Source organism: Tachyglossus aculeatus, chromosome 5, assembly GCF_015852505.1.
Source record: "Tachyglossus aculeatus isolate mTacAcu1 chromosome 5, mTacAcu1.pri, whole genome shotgun sequence".
In the NCBI taxonomy this organism is placed as follows: domain Eukaryota; kingdom Metazoa; phylum Chordata; class Mammalia; order Monotremata; family Tachyglossidae; genus Tachyglossus; species Tachyglossus aculeatus.
The window spans coordinates 63,976,609-64,003,664 of record NC_052070.1 but is presented as its reverse complement, the minus strand read 5'-3'; the positions used below and the strand labels follow the sequence as shown (position 1 = coordinate 64,003,664).

The 27,056-nt window shown below is 43.0% G+C and overlaps 1 protein-coding gene across 2 annotated transcripts in view; it reads right to left on the bottom strand.

Moving 5' to 3' along the window:
• The window catches only part of FAM189A1 (family with sequence similarity 189 member A1), a 408,034-nt gene that overhangs the window by 84,639 nt on the left and 296,339 nt on the right, over positions 1-27,056 (bottom strand). For both annotated transcript variants that reach the window (XM_038746877.1, XM_038746876.1), the window contains exon 4: positions 23,881-24,015. In XM_038746877.1, the coding sequence (XP_038602805.1) occupies positions 23,881-24,015 (135 nt within the window). The remainder of the gene's footprint in view (positions 1-23,880; positions 24,016-27,056) is intronic.

Here is a 27,056-nt window from a genome sequence, read left to right as displayed (position 1 = left end):
ACCTGTAAAACGGCGATTGAGATTGTGAGCCCTGGGAGGGACAAGGACTGTGTCCAATTTGATTAGCTTGTATCTACCCCAATGTTTAGTACAGTACCTGGAACATAGAAAGCACCTAACAAATACCATAAAAAACTCATAAAAATACCATAAAAATTATACAGGATGTGGCGACAAACTGAATAAGTGGGCTGAATGAGAGAAATGAATTGAGGATAATGCCAAGGTTACAGTCCTGTGAGATTGGAAAGATAGCGGTGATGTCTATAGTGATGGGCAATAATTATAATACTAATAATTGTGGTACTTGTTAAGCACTTACTGGGTGTCTGGCACTGTACTAAGTGGTGGAGGCGTTCCCAGACTGAGCCCCTTCCTTCCTCCCTCTCCCCCTCATCCCCCTGTCCATCCCCCCCATCTTACCTCCTTCCCTTCCCCACAGCATCTGTATATATGTATATATGTTTGTACATATTTATTACTCTATTTATTTGTTTTACGTGTACATATCTATTCTATTTATTTTATTTTGTTAGTATGTTTGGTTTTGTTCTCTGTCTCCCCCTTCTAGACTGTGAGCCCACTGTTGGGTAGGGACTGTCTCTATATGTTGCCAACTTGTACTTCCCAAGCACTTAGTACAGTGCTCTGCACACAGTAAGTGCTCAATAAATACGATTGATTGATTGATTGATTGATTGGGGTGTATACAAGCAAATGGGGTTGAATAAAATCCTTGTCCCATGTGGGTCTCACAGTTCAATCCCCATTTTACAGATGAGGTAACTGAGGCACAGAGAAGTGAAGTGACTTGCCCAAGGCCATGCAGCAGACAACTAGCAGAGCCAGGATTAGAACCCAGGGCCTTTTGACTCCCAGACTCCCGGTCTATTCACTACATGAGGCTACTTTAAGCCAGGGAGGACAAGATTTGGGTGGACAGGTTGAGGAGTTGTGTTGTGGACATGTCAAATTGAAATGGCTGCAAAGGAAATGTGAGACTGCAGAGAAGGAGAGAGGCCAATTGGACTAAAATGCTTGCCTTCTATTGACACTTTTATTGGTGGATACAAAATCATTTCCACTTCATTCTTCCTGGGAAAGTTCAACTCTTGAAATCTTACAACATATGCTGTGCTCACATGGACGAGAGTTCAAAGTTTTGCTTTGTTCTGTTATCCATATCCTGAATGCTACAGCCTATAAGCCAATAATGATCAACTGGCAGAAACAGCCTTTTACTGCAGTGCTGCAGAGAACACTTCTTTTACTCTTCATCAGCTTCAATTACCATGGTTCATTTCTTTTATCACAATACACTGAAAAGCGATAATGAGTGGTAAAGTGTTTTCAGTCATGAAATTACTCTGTATGTACCTCTTCAGCTTATGAATTTGAGAATATTATTATTAAGGATAGTAAACTCATTGGCCCTGAATGGAAAATCTCTATAATGAAAGAAATCTAAATTAATGAGCACCCAAAAACATTAACACGTAGTAAATCATTCTATTAGAATACAGATTTTTCACACTCTATTTGTTCCCAACATATGACTTTTCCTAAGTGTTTTGGAAGCTAACTGAAACTTCTGGGAGCATTTCTGGAGCACAGAGGTTTAGAAAGAACAGTGCTTATATTCAAATTCCAACAATGGGATTTGTTTTACTTTCTATTTATGTGAAGGCAAGTAATGAGAATCTGTTAATTTCCCTGCTAGAAGTTAATTCCTCACTAAATTGTAAGTTCCCTGACTGCAGGGATCATGTCTTAGTAATTCTATTACTGGACACCCAATATCCTTAACACAGTCCTCTGCGTTTGGAAGATGCTCAATGAATACTAGTGCTTGATTAATTTGAGAATTTCACATAAAAGGAGTAGGATATATATCGTCTTCTAACTGGATAGTATTTCTTCTGCGGGGTAGGAAATCTAGCACTAAAGACTTCCTTATCTGAAAAAAAGTTAGTATTTTCTTTTGATTTTTACCTATATTATCAATGTTTAGCTATTTGAAATAATCCCATGTGTAGCCAGGCCTTTTGTTTCTTCTCATTCTTTGACCTGTTTTGGACTATCAGTCAATCAGCCAATAGTATTTTTTGAGCATTTACTATGTGCAGAACACCTAAGCACTTGGAAGAGTACAATACAACATAATTAGCAGGCCCGCTCCCTGACCGTAACGACCTTACAGTCTAGAGGCTATCTTAATATACTTTTAAACCTCCTTGGAGTTTGGCCGGGGAAATAAAATATCTCAATTTTTCTCTTTGTTAACAACTCTGGGAAGTTTGGAAAAGGAAAGACTAGCAGTGTGGCCTAATGGATAGAGCATGAGTCAGAAGCCCCTGGGTTCTAATCCTGGCTCCACCGGTTGTCTGCTGTATAACCTTGGGCAAGGTATTAAGTCCTCTGTGCCTCAGTTACCTCATCTGTAAAATGAAGATTAATGCTGTGAGCTCTGAGGGACATGGACTGTGTCCAGCCTGATGATCTTGTATCTACCCCGGGCGCTTAGAACAGTGTCTGGCACATAGTAAGCTCTTAACAAATGTCTTAAAAAAAACTGAAATCATCAATTTAAATGAAGCTTTAAAAAGTGAACTACTGGTGTTGTTCCAGAACCTCATGCCCGGAGATAAATGAAAGAGCCAAGCAGAGTCCCTGGGCCTCCCCTCAACCAGCTCTCCCAGTGATTCCCCTCCCCTCACCAATCACCAAAAACAAAAGAAGGCTGCCCACTAGTTAGGGTGGGAAGGCTGGCTGAATAGGGGGAAAAAAAGGAAATTCATTCAATCCTATTTATCAGGCACTTGCTGTGTGCAGAGCACTGTACTAAGCGCTTTGCCGAGTACAGTACAATAAACAGACGCATTCCCTGCCCACATCGAGCTTTATCTGATGCCTTGGACCAAAGGAGACCTTGAGCCCAATGGGGAAATTCCTTGTGAGCAGGGAATGTGCCTACCAACTCTATTTTATTCTTCCAAGCACTTAGTACCGTGCTCTGCACACAAGTGCTTGATAAGTACGATTGACTGAAGCACTGTTTTGTCACCTTCAGAGTGCTTTGAAATCTCCTTGCCTTTATTTCTGTGCTCCTTTAGGATCTTTAGCCTTTTTCTAGTTTCTCCTCACATCCTCAATATATGCTGTCTTTCCCCTCTGAGATCAAGAGAGGGCAAAGCAGAGGTGAAGGGTCGGCTGATTTCTGTGGGTTCTAGCTGCTAAGTAGCTCTGAGATAGAGATGGGTATCCCCGCTGACCACAGCCTGACACTATGTCCATCAGCTCCAAGGATTGTAGGGGGGAGGGGGCGGGGATTGTTGATTGCAAGCCCAGGGCTAAATAGGACTCGTGATTCACAGAAATATCCTCCCTTCTACGCTTAATTTTCCTTTCCCGCCCCCAACATCACTCAATGTGGCCCAGCAAATTTTCCAAGATGTGGCCCGCTAGGTAAGTTAATTGGCCACCCCTGGCTTAGAAGGAAAGCTTCCGAGGGCAGAGATACGTCTATCCTTTATTTTCAACAACTTCTTATAGGGTGTTCTGCACATGGCAGGGAGTGATTGATGATGACGATGAGCAGTTGGCTGTGTTTTGTGCGCATCGAAGATCCAATGATAAAAACCAGTTTGGAGGGCCATTGGATTGCTTGGCGACATTCTCTGGAAAACTAGTGCTTCCCAAACTAATGAGCGATAGCTATTTGTCCATAAGCTACGTGACGCTATTTTTGAAACTCAACAGATGTTAAGCAAGCATAACAACCCATAAATTGCATAAATGTAAGTCAGCTGTATTTTTTCACTGGTTCATGCCATGTATAAAAATACAATTACAAGACATTATAGCACAAAATCATCATCATTCCCAGGAGATACCACCCCAAGCAGAAACTCCATTTGCTTCTGGAACCCACCTTCAGTTTTCTCCCTCTGACATACTGGTCCCCATTACCCCATCCTTCCACGCTTACCTTCTAACCGTAACACGCCCTCGACACTCCTCCTAATGATACTTATTATTATGGTACCCGTTCAGTGTTACTAAGTGTTGGGCACTGTTCTAAGTGTTGGGGTAGATACAAGTTAATAAGGTCGGACACGGTCCCTCTTCCACGTGGGGCTCACAGTCTAAGTAGGAGGGAAAATAGGCACCGAAAGCCCATTTTACAGATGAGGAAATTGAGCCCCAGAGAAGTGACTTGCCCAAGATCACACAGCAGACAAGTGGGAGAGCTGGGATTTAGAACCCAGGTCCTCTGACTCTCAAGCCCTTGGTCTTTCCACCAGGCCAGGCTGCTCCTCTGGCTCAAAATGATCAATGAAGGTCCTTTCGTGGGTGGGTAACGTGTCTACCCAATGTCTTATCGTTCGACCCCAAGCACTTACTACAGTGCTCTGCACACAGTAAGTGCTCTGAAAATACCATTGATTCATTCTCAAGATTCTCCACTGGCTTCCTATTAATTTATGTTCAACCATAAAAATAATAAGAATTAATTATGGTATTTAAGCGCTTACTATGGACTCCCACCAGTCCCTTCTCTAGTCAGTTCAGGGGAAGAAGCAGAACACTGGAATGCTCTGCCAAACAGTCTCAGAGCGAAATTGCCCAGCCTCCGCAAGGTCAGGAATCCCATCCAGCAGGCCTTAGCACAGGCCTTAGCCTCAACGCTTAGCACAGTGTCTGGCAATAGTAAGCACTTAACAAATACCATAATCGTCAGGCCAGGGACAAGCTGCAGAAGCAGAGAAAGGCTTTCTCAACTTTTAAAGTGATCTGAAAGCTTTGTGACTTAAAGACGGTGAAGAGTCCTACCTAAAGTGGTGAAGATCAAACTGCCCCCATTGCTCTTGTTAGTAATAATAATGTTATTTGTTAAGCAGTTTCTATGTGTCCAGAACTGTTCTAAGCACTGGGGGAGATACAAGCTAATCAGGTTGGACACAGTCTCCGTCCCACATGGGGCTCACACTCAATCTCCATTTTACAGAAAAGGTAACTGAGGCACAAAGAAGTGAAGTGACTTGCCTAAAGTCACACAGCAGACCAGTGGCAGAGCCGGGATTAGAATCCAGGTCCTTTTGACTCCCAGGACTGTGCTCTATCCACTAGATCATGCTGCTTCTTCCTGTTCATTGTCAAGAACCCCCTGCTAATTCCTAGATGGTGAACTCCCTGCGGGCCAGGGATCTTCTTTAACTCTCATCTGTGTGTTTACACACAGTACATGCTTAATACGAAAAATGAATGAAACAATCTGTCAAGATCCTTGGCCATGTCACACCTCTAAATTCCTCTTCCCACTGTTCTCCAGAAACATAAAGCAATCCTGAATCATTTTAGAGTTTGAAAATAATTTGAAAGGAAGCAAAATACAGTGCTTTCCTTTCCTCCATGGTGATACTTTTTTCCCTAATGCAGTTCCCATTCTTTCTATGTTTGAGCCTGCTATACATTAGGACCAGCCTTAGTAAGATTCTGTTTAATTCTGTTCATGTTCAGCACCTCACAAATTGTTGGTCCTTAAAAAATGTTGATGAACACTAATAATTTTTAGGATTCCACCCCACGTACTATTATAAAAACAATAAAGTAAAATGGTTCTTAATAGGCTTTTCATCCCATCTCCCGAGAGACAGCTGATAAGAATAATTGCTTATTCTGTCATTTCATCCCAGTATACTTAAACGGCTTCCTGTTACATCCTCTTAAATATTTGTCAATATCTTTTGTCTATCTGTCTCACCCTTTCTATTGCAGGCTTCTTGACGACTTGGAGTGCGTCTGGCTACCATGGTACTCTCCCGAGAGATCGGTACAGTGTTTGGCAATGAGGAAGCACTCAATAAAAACCGCTGTTTCATTGACTGATTGACCCGAGGAGGAGGGGGAGAGAGAGGAAGAGGATATAGTTATCTGTGGCTTAGGAGAGACTATAGCTATTGTTTTCCAAGTCAGAAAGAAGGAATTGAACTCATGTTAAAATCGTTATATGTGCATCTTCCCCCTCTTCACCCAAAGCCCTTTAATCTCTAGGCTCTCTCCATTTGTCCCAAACCACCGTGACACATTTGGACTCCCTACCCAGACCCCCTTTTTCTTGACACACAAATGCACACCTTCAAGTTCACCCTCTGCACTGGTCAACATTCTTGCTCCTGCTGCCCCTCCATCCATCTCCCACCACCTAATCGATCCATCGATCATTTCATCAGTTAATGTTATTTACCAAGCACGTGCTTTGTACTAATGTGGGCGAGTACAATTCAGTTGGTAGACACGATCCCTGCTCTGCTCTAAGGAGCAGAACGGCTTAGTGGAAAGAGGGGCCTCGAAGTCAGAGGACATGGGTTCTAAACCCTGCTCTGCCACGTGTCTGCTGTGTGACCTTGGGCAAGTCACTTAACTTCTCTGTGCCTCAGTTACCTCATCTGTAAAATGGGGATTAAGACTGTGAGCCCCATGTGAGACAGGGACTGCGTCCGACGAAATTACCTTGTATCTACCCCAGCGCTTAGAAGAGTGTTTGGCCCATAGTAAGCGTTTAACAAATACCACAATTATTATTAAAAGGAGATCTTACAGTCTAATGGGGACTGAACAGTCGAACCAAACCCCAACTCTTGATCGCCTCCATAATACGTGTCCTCTCCTCGTGTGTGTGTGTGTGTGTGTGTGTGTGGTATTTGTTAAGCGCTTACTATGTGCCAGGCACTGTACTAAGGGTTGGGGTAAATATAAGATAATTGGGTTGGACACAGTCCCTGTCCCACAGAGGGCTCACATTCTTAATCCCCAGTTTTACAGGTGAGGTAACTGAGGCCTAGAAAAGTAAATTGACTTGCCCAAGGTCACACAGCAAACATGTGGCAGAGCCAGAATTAGAACTCAGGTCCTCTGATTCCCAGGCCTGTGCTCTTTCTTGTAGGTCTTGCTGCTTCTTTGATCCCTTTTAATTGTACTTCTCACCTCTCATCTCCTCAGCAACATTACTTCTCTTTCCTCATCAACCTCCATGCCTGCACCAATGATTCCAGACCTTCATCTCCTTCCTGAAAACTCCAGTGGACGCATCTTCCTGCTCCCCTCCCCATCGACGGGCCCTGCCAACTACTTTGATGACAAAGTTGAAATGAGCAGGTGTGACCTCCACAAAATCTCTCCCTCACCTCCCCTGGCCCTGCCACCCCTACATCCATATTCTCTGCCTTCTCCTATCCTTCAAGGGGTAATCACCTGTCCACCTTCAAAATCTGACCCCAACCTGTGTATCTGATCCTATCTGTTCACACCTATGGCCTGGAGTGGGGAGAGACAAGAGTCAGGGAGGTCGGCAAGGAGGCTGATATAATAGGCAAGGGGGGGGGGACAGGATAAGTGCTTGGATCAACATAGGATTAGTTTGGATGGAGATGAAAGAGCAGATTTTAGCAATGCTGTGAGGTAGTATGGTGAGGATTCAAGTGTTTAGTACAGTGCTCTGCACATAGTAAGAGCTCAATAAATACCACTGATTGATTTGAGTATGTGGGTTGAATTGGAGAAATGAGTTGAGGATAATGCCATGTTTATTGACCTGTGAGATAGAAAGGACAGTGATGTTGTCTATGGTGATGGCAAAGACATTTAGAGGACGTGGTTTGGGTGGGAAGATAAGTTCTGTTTGGAACATCTCTGAGTTTAAAAATAATAACAACAATGGCATTTATTAAGCACTTACTTTGTAAAAAGCACTGTTCTAAGTCCTGGAGAGGTTACAAGGCGATCAGGTTGTCCGACGGGGGACTCACAGTCTTAATCCCCATTTTACAGATGAGTTAACTGAAGCACAGAGAAGTGAAGTGACTTGCCCAAAGTCACACAGCTGACACGCGGCGGAGCCGGAATTTGAACCCATGACCTCTGACTCCAAAGCCCGGGCTCTTTCCACTGAGCCACGCATTTTGACATCTCCTCTCCAACTCCTCTCTTGACCTTCTCAAATCTAATTTCTGCCCCATTCACTGGAACAGGTTTCTCCTTCACTGCCTTCCTTCCTGCCAGATTTTCTGCCCTCTTCCCTAATCCTCTTTGATCTTTTGGCTGCCTTCAACCATCATGTGGACTTGTCCATTCTCCCAGAAGCACTATCTAACTTGGAGTTTCTGCCACAGGGCTTTCCTGGTTGATAATAATAATAATAATAATAATAATTGTGGTATTTGTTAAGAGTTTACTATGGGCCAGACAGTGAACTAAGTGCTGGGGTGGATACAAGCAAATCAAGTTGGACAGTCCCCCATGGGTTTCACCCTCTCGATCCCCCTTTTACAGATGAGGTACCCGAGCCACAGAGAAGTGAAGTGACTTACCCAAGGTCACCCAGCAGACAAGTGGAGGAGCCAGGATGAGAATTCATGGCCTTCTGACTCCCAAGCTGGGGCTCTATCCACCATTCCATGCTGGCTGATCCTTCTCAGTCTTTCCAAATCCACTGCCTCCCCTCCCCTTAATGTCAGTGTCTCCCAAGGCTCTTTTCTTGTGTTCATTTCTCTTCTCAATCTACACTCACTTTCTTGGGGAGCTCATCGCCTCCTCCCCATTGCTTCAACTGCCATGGCCACACAGATGACTCCCAAATCTACGTTGCTACTGCTAGCGGACGGCTTCATGTCGTGGGAGCTGACTTGTTTAAACAATTTGTGTAAAAGACTAATTTGCAGGTGTTAACCCGCTCCCAGGAGTTTCATCTGAGCAATCAATCCCCTTAGCAAGGGCTTTTGCTTGCTGTGTTTAATTTTATCGACTATGCTACAAAATCGGGGTGAAAAACTCGGAGAAACAGGAGTTAGTTTGAAGTTTTACCTCGACTGACCTTTAAACCGAACCGAAGTTGGTTTAAAGTTTAATCTGACTGGAAAACTTTGGGGCATTATAATGGTGCAAAATATCAACAAAAGAAAACTAATAGTAATAATATCAGAACAAAATTATCAATAATTAACAGGATGAAAAATAAAATGTAGTGCCTAAGCACCCATTTAACTAAACACTTTCCATCCCCTGGGATACCAAAAAAACTATAGCTACAATAAAAAAACCTACAACGCCAACCCAGATGTAACCTAGTCACAGACTTTGTTTCCTCAGCAGCAGACTGACCAATGATGCTTAGAGAGATAAACGATGGAAAATCGAGCCAAGAAGGCCAGCTTATCCTTGGGGTGCATGTCAGATGGTGGCTTTAGCGTGACAGCAGGCTCCAGAACAAATAAAGATCTGCAAAACTGTTGTTTTGCCCAACTTTCTCTATAGCTGTCAGACCTAGACTCCCCACACAGGACACACCCATCTCCCAGAGCAGCTCCATCAGGGTCGCTCACAGGCTGAACTCAACGACAAGTGGCAGAATGGGCTGAAAGACCACAGAGTCCAAGAACAAAGCCAGTCTCCCCACATGGAAGCAGGCCTGAGAGCCAGAAGGACCTGGGTTCTAATCCCAGCTTCTACATGTCTGCTGTGTGACCTTGGGCAAGCCACTTCACTTCTCTGGGCCTCAGTTACCTCTTCTGTAAAATGGGGATTAAGAGTGAGCCCCACACGGGAGGGAGACTGTGTCCATCTTGATTAACTTGTACCTACCCCAGTGCTTACAGCAGTGCACGGCACGTAGGAAACGCTTAACAAGTACCATAATTATTATTATCAATATTATTATTAATAATAATAATTCCACGGCACTGTGTGGGACATGGGAAGAGAATGAATGACAGCAGAATACACAGACAGACGCTAGGTAGCAAACTGAAGATGAGAAACCAAAAGTGAGGATTGACAGAGGAAGCATTTTAAGGCCATTATAAAACATGAGGTCAGACAATGCTCCATGGCAACTGAAAACTGGAGTCAATTGCCAAGGGTAGACAGGCTTGCAGCATTGCTATCAATATAAAAACGGCTCTTTTTGAGCAGAAACTACAGATAATCGTGAGGCAAGTGAAAACCACACCAGCTCCTCAACAATCAACAAGAGAACACAGCTGTGTGAACACAATGACGTTGACACTGAAGGTGCAGCATGAATGAGCCTTTTTGGCTACTCAATCACCGGCTGTGTTGAATTCAACTGCTAGGGTTGTCATCTTTAAAACTGAAGGATAACCCTCTTGAGCTATATATAAAAAAAGAATATATTTTTGGGTCAAAGGGAAATCTATTGGTGTGTAATCAGCACTATTGAATATTTTTCACTTTGACTCATACACTCCTTGGAAAAATTAACACATTAGTTCTATACTGAGAGCAAATTTTGGATAAAGGCTAGCTTATGATCAACAAACTAATGTGACACCTAAAATTTGGATTCTCAGACAGATCGGTTAACTTGAATCCATTCTACAGATAGTTTGTTTCATTTTTGGAGGTTGATGCAATAATTATAAGTAGGAAGAAAAAACCTTCACTTCCCTCAAGACACCTTTTTCCTTCATTAAACTACATTTTGATATGCAAAATGGTCATTGACTCAGTTTTCCGATTTAAACTCAGATTTTCATAGTCTTGAAATGAGATAGATTGTCTCTAAAAAAATTTGATTTATGCACATGAAGTGTGCAACACGTTAATACAAGTTTCCTGTTAAGCACTTGGATTTTGGGATCATGTACCATTGGGAGGTCACGCCTTCCTAAAGAAAAATCTTCTTAAGGGGCATCGGCTCTCCATTCAGCTGCTTCTAAAGACAGGGTGAAAACTAAGTGTTATCAAACTGTCAAATTGACAGGGTATTTACCATTGAAATTACAGACAAGCCACTTTTACTACTTTAGTATGGCTAAAAAAGTTCTCAGTATCAGGAGAGTTTATTTTTCGAGTCCCTGAGAATTTTTCATCAGCCAGTAAATTGTCTTATTTCATGTTTGAATCACACATCTAAGGAAGAGGTCACAAAATATTTGGAATAAGAAAACACTTAAATTCCCCCAAAGAATTTGTTTTCCTCCTGCAACTTTTCTCTTCCTGTCCCTTTATGGAAGGGTGACCTAGGCTTCTTGATCTGATTGAGCACTTACTGTGTGCAGAGCACTGTAGTAAACACTTGGGAGAGTACAATATAACAGAGTCTACTACATTTCCTGCCCGCAGTGAGCTGAAAGTCTCAGGGGAGGCAGATATTAATATAAATGAATGAATTACGGATGTGGACATAAGTGTTTTGGGACTGAGGGGGGTGGTGAATAAAGTGAACAAATCCAAGTACAAGAGTGATGTAGAAGGGAGGGAGAAGAGGAAATGAAGGCCTAGTCAGGGAAGGCCTCTTGGAGGAGATGTGCCTTCAGTAAGACTTTCAAGGTGGGGAGAGCGATTGTCTGTCGGATATGAAGAGGGAGGGCATTCCAGGCCAGAGTCGGAATGTGGGTGAGAAGTCAAAGATAAGGTAGATGAGACTGAGGTACAATGAGTAGGTTGGCTTTAAAGGAGAGAAGTGTGCGGGGCTCGGTAATAGGAGAGTAGAGAGGTAGGAAGAGACAATGTGGTTGAGTGCTTTAAAGCTGACTGTAAGGTGTTTCTGTTTGATGCGGAGGTGGATGGACAACTACTGGAGGTTCTTGAGGAGTGGGGAAACATAGACCGAGTGTTTTTGCAGAAATACAATCCAGGCAGCAGAGTGAAGTATGGACTAGAATGGGGAGAGACAGGAGACAGGGAGGTCAGCAAGGAGGCTGATCCAGTAATCAATGTGGGACCGGATAAGTGGTTGGATTAACACAGTAGCAGATTGGCTGGAGAGGAAGGGGCAGATTTTAGCAGTGTTGTGAAGGTTGAACTAACAGGACTTGGTAACCGATTGAATATGTGCGTTGAATGAGAGAGATGAGTCGGAGGGATGAGACTCTCAGGCCCGTGCTCTTTCCACTGGGCCATGCTGTTCTTGTAGCCACAATAAGAGCAGAGCTCAGGAAAGTAGCTGTTTTGGTGAAGAGGAAGGGGAGGGTGCCGAAGAGGTTGTGGAGAAAGAACCGGCAGGATTTAGCAGCAGGCTGAATGTGAGAGCAGAAGGACAGCGAGGAGTCGAGGATGACCCCATGGCCATAGGCTCCTGGGACAGGGAGGCATGTTAGTGCCAGGAGGGGAAGAGTTACCCTCAGTTACAGTTGGATGGAGGAGTGGGTTTAGGAGAGATGATGAAAACTTCACTAATAGACATGTGCAGTTCAAGGTCCAAGCTGGGCGTTAAGTGGAGAGATTTTGAAGGCAATCAATCAATCAATCAATCAATTGTATTTATTGAGCGCTTACTATGTGCAGAGCACTGTACTAAGCGCTTGGGAAGTACAAATTGGCAACACACAGAGACAGTCCCTACCCAACAGTGGGCTCACAGTCTAAAAGGGGGAGACAGAGAACAGAACCAAACATACCAACAAAATAAAATAAATAGGATAGAAATGTACAAGTAAAATAAACAAATAAATAAATAAATAAATAGAGTAATAAATATGTACAACCATATATACATATATACAGGTGCTGTGGGGAAGGGAAGGAGGTAAGATGGGGGGATGGAGAGGGGGACGAGGGGGAGAGGAAGGAAGGGGCTCAGTCTGGGAAGGCCTCCTGGAGGAGGTGAGCTCTCAGCAGGGCCTTGAAGGGAGGAAGAGAGCTGGCTTGGCGGAGGGGCAGAGGGAGGGCATTCCAGGCCCGGGGGATGACGTGGGCCGGGGGTCGACGGCGGGACAGGCGAGAACGAGGTACAGTGAGGAGATTAGCGGTGGAGGAGCGGAGGTTGCGGGCTGGGCAGTAGAAGGAGAGAAGGGAGGTGAGGTAGGAGGGGGCGAGGTGATGGACAGCCTTGAAGCCCAGGGTGAGGAGTTTCTGCCTGATGCGCAGATTGATTGGTAGCCACTGGAGATTTATGAGGAGGGGAGTAATATGCCCAGAGCGTTTCTGGACAAAGATAATCCGGGCAGCAGCATGAAGTATGGATTGAAGTGGAGAGAGAAGGCAGGGGGAGAGGCAGAACTGCAGCTTAGATGAGAAGTCTGGGCTAGAGATGTAGATTTGGGAGTTGTTCACATAGAAGTGGTAGCTGAAACAATCAACGCTGCTCATTTATCTAGTTAGTTTCTTATGGTATTTGTTAAGCGCGTACTCTATGCCGGGCATTGTACTAAGCGTTGGGTTATATACAAGCTAGTCAGTTTGGACACAGTCCATGTCCCACATGAGGCACACAGTGTTATTTAATCAATCAATCGTATTTATTGAGCGCTTACTGAGTGCAGGGCACTGTACTAAGCGCTTGGGAAGCACTTTCCCACTTTACAGATGAGGTAACAGACACAGAATAATAATAATAATAATAATGGCATTTGTTAAGCGCTTACTATGTGTGAAGCACTGTTCCCAAGCGCTGGCGGGGGGGGGGGGGGCAGTTACAAGGTGATTAGGTTGTCCCACATGGGGTTCACAGTCTTAATCCCCATTTTACAAATGAGGGAACTGAGGCTCAGAGAAGTTAAGTGACTTGCCCAAGGTCACACATCAGATATGTGGTAGAGTCGGAATTAGAACCCATGACCTCTGACTACCAAGCCCGGGCTCTTTCCACTGAGCCATGCAGAAGTGAAGTGACTTGCCCAAGGTCACACAGCAGACAAGTAGCGGAGCTGGGATTAGAACCCAGGCCCTTCTGACTCCCAGGAGAGTGCTCTATCCACTAGACCATGCTTCCTCTCGAGCGCATACTATATGCAGAGCACTGTACTAAGCGCTTGGGGGAGTACAATCCAAAAGAATTAGCAGATATGTTCCCTGTCCATAATAAGCTTACAGTCTAGAGGGGGGGACAATGTGAGTGGCTGAGCTCCTTGAGATTGTAGAGGTGGAAAAACTAAAGGGATTTCCCCACTGTGCCTCATTCTCATCTCTCTCACTGCCAGCCTCTTGCTCACACCTCCCTTTGGCCTGAAACTCCCTTCAAACCCAACAGACCAATCAATCAATCAAGGGTATTTACTGAGTGCTTACTATGTGCAGAACACTGAATTAAGCTCTACCACTGCTCTTCTCAATTTCTGCTTCCATCTGAAATTACATCTCCTCCAGGAGGCCTTCCCTGGTTAATCTTTCATTGCCTCACGGCTGCTTCAGCACTTCCACATCACTTAAGGCCTGGGACACTCACACACTGATGCACAAATTTTCATAATCAATTGTTTTCTCCTACCTGTAATTTAGTTTAGTGCCTACCTCCCGACTAGAGCTTGTCTAGTTGCCACTGACCCCTGGCCCCCAATCCTTCCTCTGGCCTGGAAATCCCTTCCCTTAGAAGCAGCATGGCCTAGTGGAAAGAGCACAGGTTTGGGAGTCAGAGGTCGTGGGTTCTAATCCTGCCTCTGCCACTTATCAGTTGTGTGACTTTGGGCAAGTCACTTAACTTCTCTGTGCCCCAGTTATCTCATCTGTAAAATGGGGATTAAGACTGTGAGCCCCATGTGGGGCAACCTGATTATCTTGTATCTACCCCAGTGCTTACAGCAGTGCTTGGCACATAGTAAGCACGTAACAAATACCATCATCATTATTATGTGAACTTGGGCAAGTCACTTCACTTCGCCGTGCCTCAGTTCCCTCATCTGTAAAATGGGGATTAAGACTGAGCCCCACGCGGGACAACCTGATTACCTTGTCTCTGCTCCTACGCTTTTGTTCTCTGTCTCCCCCTTCTAGACTGTGAGCCCACTGTTGGGTAGGGACCGTCTCTATATGTTGCCAACTTGTACTTCCCAAGCACTTAGTACAGTGCTCTGCACATAATAAGCGCTCAATAAATATGATTGATTGATTGATAGAACAGTGCTTGTCACGTAGTGCCTAACAAATATAATTATATTATTAACAAATGCCATCATTATTATTCATATCAGAAAGTTTCTCACTCTCCCCATCTTCCAAAGCCTCCTAAAATCACTTCTCCTCCAGGAGGTCTTCCCGACTAAGCCCTCATTTCCCCTACTCCCTCCCTCCCTCTCCCTTCTACCTACGCACTTGGATCCATCCCCTTTAAACGTTTGGTAGTTATCCCACCCACAGCTCGACAGCACTTTGAAACCTACTGTTATGCCTTGGCATTTCCCCAATTTGAATTTATTTCAATGTCTGCCTTGCCTTCTATGCTGTAAATTACTTGTGGGCAGGGACCACATCTACCAGCTCCCAAGTTCTTAGTACTGAGCTCTGTATGCAGTAAGTTCTTCATAAATAGTATCAGTACTGGAGATGTGAAGTCAACAACTGGACTTGAGAGGCTGTTGTCAGATAAACAGGAAGTGAATAAGTTTAGGCCAGTCACTTCACTGGGCCTCAGTTACCTCATCTGTAATAATAATAATAATAATAGCATTTATTAAGTGCTTACTATGTGCCAAGCACTGTTCTAAGCACTGGGGGGGATACAAGGTAATCAGGTGTCCCACATGGGGCTCACAGTCTTAATCCCCATTTTACAGATGAGGTAACTGAGGCCCAGAGAAGTTAAGTGGCCTTGCCCAAAGTCACACAGCTGACAAGCGGCGGAGCTGGGATTAGAACCCATGACCTCTGACTCCCAAGCCCAGCCTCATTCCACTGAGCCACACTGCTTCTCTGTAAAACAGGGATTATGACTGTGAACCCTGTGTGGAAAAGGGACTGCATCAACCTGATTAACATGTATCTATCCCAGTGCTTAGGTGCTTAACAAATACCATTATTATTATTATTATTAGTGATAATAAGAAAAGAATTGGTGGAGAGGAAGTTACCACAACGCTTAGCCCATAGGAAGCACTTTTAAATATCAAAATTGTTATTATTATTGTTGTTGTTAGGACAAGGATATTATAAGACCCATTCCAAGAGTTTAGTTGGTAATGGGTTCAGGGAGATGGGGCCATACCTGGAGGGGGCTACGGGATCCAGAGAGGGCATTTTTAGCATGGGAGAGACTAGGATATGTTTAAGAACTGAGGAGAAGGAGCTATTGAAGAGTGAGAGGTTGAAAACTGCAGGGAAGGACAGGAGGAGAGTGGAAGCAAGTGCTTTTAGTAGCAGAGGGACAAAGAGTCAGAGACACCAGTAGGAGTTGGGAGATGTAGGGAGAAGGTAGGGGACCAACTCTTGAAAAGCAGCACGGGAGCAGGGAGCAAGAGATATACGTGGAAGGAGCTGTGGAGTGGGGAGGGAGTAGTTGCAGGATTTAGCCAAGTTCATTCTGGATGGTTTTAATATTACCAAAAGGACAGCTGACAGGCTCATCTAGGGATAGTAATAATAATAATAATAATATTTGTTAAGTGCTTACTATGTGCCAAGTACTGTATTAAGCGATAGGGTGGACATGAGCAAATCAGGTTGGAAACAATTTCTGTCCCACATGGGGCTCACAGTCTCAATCCCCATTTTACAGATGAGGTAACTGAGGCACAGAGAAGCAAAGTGACTTGCCCAAGGTCACACGGCAGACATGTAGCAGAGTCAGGATTAGAATCCATGACCCTCTGACTCCCAGGACTGTGCTCTGTTGGGGGTTGCCAGGAGGCTGGTCTCTTCAAGAGGGGGTTGAAATTTAGAGAGTTGATGGGGGAGTTGTAGGTATAGGAAGCAATGAAAGAGGAACAGTGATGTTGTTGCATGGAAAACAAGGCTGAGTTATAGCAAGACAGAATAAACTTGTAAAGACAAAAAAGTGCAAAAATCCAGACCACACTGGCTACTCACAAAGACTGGTCTTTGTTGTGTTGTCATGCTTGTTGTTTGCTCATTTCAATAAAACAGAATCATCCTGACATTCTGTGATGCAGGATACTTATAGTTCAATTTAAAGAATTCAAAAAAGATACTGCAACCAAAGAGCTAGTTAATATTTCTCAGGTAATGATTCTCTGTTTTTGCTTGTCTTGCCTTATGCCGTCGTGTCGCCTCTGACCCATGGCGACGCCGTGGACACATCTCTCCCAGAGTGGCCCACCTCCATCTGCAATCATTCTGGTACTGTATTCATAGTAACAACACAATATTGACTAAAAATGAATCAGAATTTTATCTGATAGGCCTTGGCCATAGTTATAATAATAATGATGGCATTTATTAAGTGCTTACCATGTGCACTTTTAAGGCCTTTTAACTGAGAATGAATAGAGAATACTTGTTGCGTGGTACATTGCTTGCGAAGTGAAAAGAAAAAATTATGTGACCTATTTCTCCTCCTATGGTGTTCAAGGCCTGTAAAGGGAACACGTATGAGTTGACAAAGGAGAAGTTTTGCTTCCTGTAGATACCGTTCCTGTTTGTTACTCCACCTTAGACTTTCAAGGTCTTTTTTGTATAATTTAGAGAGAATCTACACAGTGGAAAAGGAGAAATGTACTTCAGGTGACCAAACTTCTAGACTGTGAGCCCGTTGTTGGGTAGGGACCATCTCTATATGTTGCCAACTTGGACTTCCCAAGCGCTTACTACAGTGCTCTGCACACAGTAAGCGCTCTATAAATACGATTGAATGAATGAATGAATGAATGCAAAGCACTGTTCTAAGTGCTGGGGAGGTTACAAGGTGATCAGGTTATTCCACAGGGAGCTCACAGTCTTAATCCCCATTTTACAGTCTGCTGGCAACTGAGGCCCAGAGAAGTTAAGTGACTTGCCTGAAGTCACACAGCTGACAATTGGCAGAGCTGGGATTTGAACCCATATCCTCTGACTCCAAAGCCCAGGCTCTTTCCACTGAGCCACGCTGCATTTAAGTTATTGTATCTTCATGAAATATTTTCAACAACCAGCTTGGTCTAGATACTATGCAATTATAATGACTGTTGTGCATTCAGTGCTGAGGGGTTATACAAAATATGCATATGGTGTGGCCCCTATCATCCAAGACAAGCTTCAGGAATATGTGATATGGATACCAGAGGCTGGTATTTGAAATCATTTTACTTGGCTTGTCAGCCTCTTTCTCTGTCATCTTTCCTCACTATTCATTCATTAATTCAATCAATCATATTTATTGAGCGCTTGCTGTGTGCAAAGCACTGTACTAAGCACTTGGGAGAGTACCATATAAAGTTAAGTGGACACATTCCCAGCCCACAGTGGGCTATTCTGGGTTTTCACGCCACTACTTGTTTCTGGTCCTTGATATTGTCTCAGAATTCTCCAATTCTAGCTCTAAGTGGCAGGGGGACAAGGACCTAGAGCAGCAGCACAAGAGTTTGGTGAACAGCACAAACAGTGGCAAAAGTGGTGGCCACATTTGAGCTCTGGCCAGAGGCTCCTACTGCAAAAGACACCCACACCTCAACCGCTTCCTTGGCACTGAACCTTCCTCAAACAGCACAGGAACCAAAGCGTTATCAGTGTCTGACTTCGGACTCTGCATCTTAGATGACTCTACATCATAGATCCTATGGCAGAAAAACACACACTCCTATTCGCCAAAAATACACACCCCGTAGAGCAAATCCTTGACTCGAAATTAGGTTAAGAGCTCTGGCAGTGTGACGTGAAGTGAAGACTGTGTAAGGAACAGCTGTAGCTGCAGTGAGGTAGGCAGGGAAGGAAGTGAGGGGGGTGATCTTGGAAAAGAGGCATGAGGACTGCAATCAATCAATCGATCAATCATATTTATTGAGCGCTTACTGTGTGCAGAGCACTGTACTAAGCGCTTGGGAAGTACAAGTTGGCAACATATGGAGACAGTCCCTACCCAACAGTGGGCTCACAGTCTAAAAGACTGCAAGAAATCTAGCTTTGGCAAAGTCAACTCTGCTGGCCTCCTCCTCCTCCGGACCTCCCTGATGCTCTTTCCCAAACTCCCTCGGGTTAATTCTCTTGCCTTCCACCTCTTTTATCACCTCTGGAACAGAGGGGAGGTAGACAGATATTAACTGATAGTAAATTATTTATTGATCAGCATACATTTCTGATACGTGACCAATATTCTGGGTGTTGTAGTAATGAAATAGATTGGTTCATTCAAAATAGTATCTAAATTGAAGTCACCACTCTTCTCCAGTTTAAAGGGTTTTTCCCATCAGATACTTTTCATTTAGTCCAAAATACAGATAATCTATACTTTGAAAATTGGTTCCACATAATGCCACAATTTCAAATTAATTTTAATGAGATTTCAGATCACCCACTAGGGCTCAATAAGAGGAGGGAGAGGGTGAATGTGTAAATGAATTAAATGAATTAATCATTTCCTGACGTCTTCTCACCTTTTAAGAGTACACAAACCTGGGAGTCAGAAGGACTTGGGTTCTAAGTCCAGCTATGCCACTTATCTACTGTGTGATCTTGGGTAAGTCACTTGACTTCTCTGTGCCTCAGTTACCTCATCTGTAACATAAGTATTAACAGTGTGAGCCCCATGTGGGGTGGGGACTGTGTCTAACCTGATTAGCTTGCATCTACCCCAGTGCTTAGTAGAGTGCCCAGCACATAGTATGTGCTTAATACCATAAAAAAATTAGAAATCAGGACTCTTCAAAGATTTTTGTTTGAAGAAGGAATCTTCATAAATAAAGTGGGTTTCTGCAGCTGAATATTTTGATGGATAACTCATAATGCTATACTTCTGAAGTGACTTTCTTTGGACGTCTATACTTCAAATTCTTCTGAATTGACCAGATTTAGAGAGGTTTTAGTTGTTGTTGTTGTTTTGGGTGGGGTTTTTTTCCCCATAGGAATCCAGGGTAATCCAATTCTTCCTCCCCAGTTCGTTTTACAGGAGTAGAATTCTCCTGTTCTACACTTGAAGCTGGCAGTTTCATTCTCTCCTTTGAATCTTGACTGTAAGCTTCTTGTGGGCAGGGAATGTTATATTCTACTGTTATATTCTACTCTTCCAAGCGCTTAGTATAGTGCTCTGCACACAGTGAGCACTCTATAAATATGATCAACTGATTGGCTGAATCCACGATGACCTCTGGAGACAGAACTGCTTTATGCCCTCAACTACAGTCTCCATTACAATTATATTTTGGATCAACCTATCGTTACCGACGGCCAACTTCGTTTCTGGCTGAGGCATATTTAAAATGCCGTTGGAGACTTGAGAAGATTTGGCTTTTGATTTTCTTCTCAATTTGAGGGGGAATCACTAACATGGTTCAGAAAATGTACGCTCCTTTGCTCCAATTGTCCGCTGGGTGGAAATGCCTAATTTTTTATTTATTTTTTTTGCCAAGGTTCAAGAAAGGAACATCTCCAGCTCCTTTTGGACTTGTTTACCATCTATAGAGGTGAAGATTTCAAAGGAAGAGAGCAGCAACCAGGGATATGTTTATTTTTTAATGGTATTTGTTAGGCACTGACTTATGTGCCAGGCATTGTACCAAGTGCTTGGGGAGATACAAGTTTATCAGTTTGGACACAGTCCCTGTCCCAGACAGCGTTCATAATCTTAATCCCCATTTTACTGATGAGGTAACTGAGGCACAGGGAAGTGAAGGTCACACAGCAGACAAGCAGTTGAGTCGGGATTAGAACCCATAGGCCCGTGCTCTATCGTGGTCATGGGTTCAAATTCCCACTCCGCCAATTGTCAGCTGTGTGACTTTGGGCAGGTCACTTCACTTCTCTATGCCTCAGTTAACTCATTTGTATAATGGGGATGAAGACCTCCCATGGGATCTGATCACCTTGTAACCTCCCCAGTGCTTAGAACAGTGCTTTGCACATAGTAAGCACTTAATAAATGCCATTATTATTATTATTATTATTATTATTATTATCCATCTATGCCATCAATAACACTGACAGATTACTCAAAGAGGAACTTTGAGAACCCAAATGTCTTACTGAATTTGCAGAAGCAGCATGGATTACTGGAAAGGGCACAAGTCTGACAGTCTGAGTTCTAATCCCGGCTCCACCGCTCGCTTATTGTGTGACCTTGGGCAAGTCACAACTTCTCTGTGCCTCAGTCTCCTCAATGATAAAATGGGGATTCAATACCTTTTCTCCTTTGCCTTTAGACTAAGTGCCCCATGTGGGACAAGAACAGTGACCGACCTGATTAACATGAATCTACCCTAGAATTTAGAACAGCGCTTGTGATCGCACTTAATACCTTAAGAAGCAGAATTCATAGGCCCTTAAAGAAGCACTTCATCCTCTAATATGCACTGAATTTAAAGACAAAGAAATAAATGCTTGCTGCTCATCACAGCTGTTTTCTCTCCAAAAAATAGAGCAATTTACCCTCACGGCAAGTTGTTTACTTGTTTCTCTCAGAAATATGACAAAGTCAGAAAGTAAAGAGATCTTAACTTGGTCTAAGGAAATATAGGATAAAATAGAATTGTTTCAATAGTTTTATACACAATTTTCCCCCAAATTGATTACTCATCGAGTACTCAGGTATCATTAATTTTGCATAGTGAGGTTTCCTATTTTGAAGAACATACAACTTCAACTCTACAGACTTTGCGGGACCCAGGTGTAAAGTCTCAGACATCATCATCATCATCATCATCAATCGTATTTATTGAGCGCTTACTGTGTGCAGAGCACTGTACTAAGCGCTTGGGAAGTACAAGTTGGCAACATATAGAGACAGTCCCTACCCAACAGTGGGCTCACATTGTTGTAAAGTCCACTACTTTTACATTTTCCACTGGCATAATTCAATGTACCTGATCTTCCATAACTTCAGAATAATGGGGAGAATTGTGCTTCATCACTTAAAAATAACATAGCACTGATATTTCAAATAGCTGTAGAAAATTTACCTCAAAAAGTTTTGTATGCCAAAACGGCACCAATACGATAATGACCACCAAAGCAAAGAGCCGCCATGCCTCAGAAATGGTTGGGTTGGAGAGACTGACAGTGGCGGCTGTAATAATAATAATAATAATAATAATAATAATGATGATGATAATAATGATGGCATTTATTAAGCGCTTACTAGGTGCAAAGCACTGTTCTAAGCGCTGGAGCACTGTTGTAATGTAGGCACAAGTGCACAACTGTAATGCATCTTGCAAGTGTGTGGCCCACTCTGATGAAAATAATAACTGTGCTATTTGTGATGGACTTACACGCTGCGTACACTTGTCCACAAACCTGCCTATTATACTCTGTGTGTGGCAGGAATATGACTGGCAAATAATAGAGAGTGTTCCCTCTATATCAAAACATCCCTGTGGGCAAGGAACATGCTCACCAACCCTTCTGTAATGTCCTCTCCCAAAGGCTTAGTACAGTGCTCTGCACACATTAAACACTTAACAAATGCCCCTGATTGAGTGGTGCTTTGAGAACCACTTCTACTCTAATCAAATAGTGCAGATCCTCAGTTGAAGGCTTATTAAACATTGATCTGGACGGGAGATCTCAGCATTGTTATTGGCTTTCAGGTATATTTTATCAGCTCTCCCCAGCCTGTACTGAACCAAATCCTGTGCTCATAGAGCAAACATCTTGGAGTCAGAAAGACCTGGGTTCTAATAATAATAACAATAATAATAATAATAATAATAATAATAATAATGGTATTTGTTAAGTGCTTACTATGTGCAAAGCACTGTTTTAAGCACTGGGGAGCTTACAAGGTGATCAGATTGTCCCATGGGGGGGCTCACAGTTTTAATCCCCATTTTACAGATGAGGGAACTGAGGCCCAGGGAAGTGAAGTGACTTGCCCAAAGTCACACAGCTGACAGTTGGCGGAGCTGGGATTTGAACCCATGACCTCTGACTCCAAAGCCCGGGCTCTTTCCACTGAGCCACGCTGCTTCTCATCCCAGCTCTGCCACTCGCCTGCTGTGTAATTAGGCAGGTCACAACTTACCTGTTTCACAGTTTCCTTATCTGTAAAATGGGGATTAAGACTGAGCCCCATGTGGGACAAGGGAATGTGTCCGACCTGATTATCTTGTATCTACCCCAGGGCCTGGCACATAATATGTGGTCTGCTGTGTGACCCGGGCAAGTCACTTCTGGGTCTCAGTCACATCACCTGTAAAATAAGTATTGAGTGTGAACCCCATGTGGGATAGGGACTGTGTCCAACCTGATTAACTTGTAACTACTCCAGTGCTGAGAACAGTGCTTGGTCTATAGTAAGTGTTTAATAAGCACCAAAATAATAATAGTAACTATTATTATCATTAACAAATACCACAGTTATCAATTCTTATTACTATTCATCTTGCCCAATTATGACCCCTTGCACACATTGTTCCCTTGTGGCCTGAAACTCACCACAATGCCAATAATAATAATGATAATAAAAATGGTATTTGCTAAGCATTTACTATGTGTCAAGCACTGTAGTGAGCACTGGGGTAGATACAAGTTAATCAGGTTGGACCCAGTCCCACATGGGGCTCACAGTCTAAGTAAGAGGGGGTTGGATTTAATTCTCAATGTACAGATGAGGAAACTGAGGCCCAGAGAAGTAGAGTGACTTGCCCAAGGTCACCCAGCAGGTAAGTGGCAGAGCGGGGATCAGAAGCCAGGTCCTCTGAGTCTGAGACCTATGCTCTATCCATTAGGCTGCTGACCTGGTCTCGTCTTCCGCGAGTTCTAGCATTTCTAGCATTCTTTCATTCAATCGTATTTATTGAGCGCTTACTGTGTGCAGAGCACTGTACTAAGCGCTCGGGAAGTACAAGTTGGCAACATATAGAGACGGTCCCTACCCAACAGTGGGCTCACAGTCTAGAAGTCTTCCAGCCGCTCCTGCTCCAGGCCCAGTAACCTCCCTCTTCTCCAACACTTTTTGCTTTGATTTAAACGATGTGACCAAAGATTCTTTTCAGAAGTTTCTTCGGGAATCTTTTGGCAATCGAATGCTATGCATCAGGGAAGATACCAGAGAGCCTTTATTACCTTTAAAGTAATCCGCACAGCATTACAGTCCTCCTGAAGTGGGTTCAGTTTCAGCGTTTCACCGAGATTGCTGCAACCTGATGACCGATGTTGCATTTCACAGCAAACACACACCTCCACACTGTCAAATTTAATCTAAATGAAAGAACATAGAAAGACAGGTAATAAAAATAGAATTATTATCTGTTAAAATGAACCAAAATCATAAACTCTCCCCAAAGGTTTGAAATACAAACTTTTCAGGCTCTTCTAATGATCCAGTGACTGAGTGACCACAGAGAATAAAAGACTAGAAATTACTTTGAAATAGCAAGGAACATGATGCTTCTGACTTTGGCAAGCTGTTGAAAAATATCACTTATAAATAAGAGAAAATACAGGCATTGTAATGCCAGACTAAGTACTGAAAAACTGACAAGATATACAGTGGAAAAGCTGTTTAGATAACTTGGATCAAAAAAATGCTCTATGCTCAATATTTAGGTATTTCAGGTGAGAGTGCTTGTTTTAAGTCTGACAATCCAGATGAAATTGATGACAATCAGATAAAATGAGAATATTATGATAATGATGATGATAATAAAATGAGACTATTCATCATCATCAACCTCCTCAATGGTATATACTGAGTGTCTATTGCGTGCAGAGCACGGTACTAAGCGCTTGGGAGAGTACAATATTCCTAAGTAGGAGGTTTAGACAGCTTGGGCCCAGTCTCCATCTCCCACGGGACTAATAATAATAATTATGGCTTTGTTAACTGAACTAAGCACTAGGGTAGATATAATGTAATCAGGTTGGATATAGTCCAAGTCCCACATGGGGCTCACAGTCTCCATTTTGCAGATGAAGTAACTGAGTCCCAGAGAAGTAAAGTGACTTGCCCAAAGTACACAGCGGACTAGTGGCAGAGCTGGGATTAGAACCAGGTCCTTCTGACTCCTGGGCATGGGCTCTTCCCACTAGGCCATGAAGCCCTTAAATACCATAATTATCCGATCCCTGACTAATCTGGAAGCATGCAGCTGAAAGCAAATCCAGCAGCCCTATTTAGAGTCTTTCATTTTTGTCACCTGGAATTGTGACAAATGGTACTGGTGAGTTGGCTTCCTTTTACTTTGATTCAAAGTGTGAAGAGGTATGGCCTGGTGCCGAGGGTACAAGAATCAGTTTCTTCAGCTGCAAAATGGGGACTAAATACTTGGAGCTCTTGTTTATTGTATCTACTCCAGTGCTTGGCACATAGGAAGCACTTAATAATAATTCTAATAATTGTGGTGTTTGTTAAGCACATACTCTATGCCAGGCACTATACTAAGCGCTGGGGTGGAGCAAGTATCTCAGGTTGGACACAGTCCCTGTTCCATATGGGGCTCACTGTCTCAATCCCCATTTTACAGATGAGGCACTGAGAGGTAAAGTGACTTGCCCAAGGTCACACACCAGACAAATGGTGTAGCCAGAATTAGAAACCCTGACCTTCTGATTCCCAGGCCCATGCTCTAACCACTATATCATGCTGCTTCTCTAATACCACTACTATTATTATTAATAATAATAAAGCAAAGTTAATTTCATTAGCTCTCAAGAAACAAGTGAGATACACTAATTTCATTTTTACTTTATTCATTCATGCATTCAATCAATCGTATTTATTGAGCGCTTACTGTGTGCAGAGCACTGTACTAAGCCCTTGGGAAGTACAAATTGGCAACATATAGAGACGGTCCCTACCCAACAACAGACTCAAGGCTTAGTCTAATTATCTCCCTGTTTGGTATATCACTTTCTAAGTTTTTCCCTGTCGAAATCCACCTCTCCTGTTCATGGGTTTGAAAGTGAATTAATAAAACTTTGTGTTTAAATGGTAATGAAATGCAGCTCACTTTCCTCTAACTCAGCAACATTTAAGTTGATTCATTAGCAATAATGCTTAGAGGTAGTAATATTGAATTGGAAAATTCCATTCCTACTTCTTTAACTGCCTTATGAGATCATGGGAAAATACCTTAATATCTCAGTGCCTGAGTCCATCCAGAAAGAAGAAAAAAAAATCCCTATTGTCTAAAATGCATGACAATCTCAGCTATTTAAACTGAAGACAGACTCATGGCCTGACTACAGACTTCACATAAATTCGATATAGGTTTAATTTTCTATTTAAATATTTATGTATTAAAATATGTTGTGTACAGTTTATATATTTTCTACGTTTCTTATATGCAGACATATATTATCTACTCATACAGTTGTACAATACGTTGCCTTGAAATCAAGTTGACCTTTGTTTTAAGACGATCCCACTAAAATCTGATTTTTCATACCCAAGCAGTGGCAGTAGTAGTAATAATTGTAGTAGTAGTAGTAATGATAGTAGTAGTTGTAAGAGTAGTAATTGTAGCAGAAGCACTAATAGCAATAGTAGTAGCTGTAGTAATTGTGTTTGATCATTGTTTGGGTACAATGTGAAACAGCGTGGCCTAATGAAAGAGTCCCAAGGGGGAAAGCGACTGCTGTGTCCAACCTGATTATCTTGTATCACCCCAGCACTTAGTATGATGCTTGGCACATTGTAAGTGCCTAACAAATACCACAATTATTACCATTACTATTGTTATTATCGAAGGAGGTGAGATTTCTAGGACGAGTTGGAAAACCTAGAGTGCTGTGGTCTATCGGACTTGGGGGAACATGGAGTTCGAGGGTTTTTTATTGTTATTGCCCTTCTGTTTATCACCCATTCTCAGGGGGGTATGGCAAGAAGATACCACCAAAACTGATTTAATGATTAAAACTACTTGCAGCAAAACGAGAAATGCACCAACACCGCCTTGCAACACCTTACGATCATAGCATATCAATCAATCAATCGTATTTTCTGAGCACTTACCGTGTTACTGTGTACAACACAACAATACGACACATTCCCTGCTCACACAAGCTTATGATCTGGTGGGGGCGGGGCAGACACTAATATAAATTTAAAAATTAGATATGTACATAAGTGCTGTGGTATATACATAAGTGCAGTGTGGCCTAGTGGATAGAGCACGGGCCTGAGAGTCAGAAGGACCTGGGTTCTAATCCTGGCTCTGCCACTTGTCTGCTGTGTGATCTTGGGCAGGCCCCTTCACTTCTCTGTGTCTCAGTAACCTCAGCTGTAAAATGGAGATTAA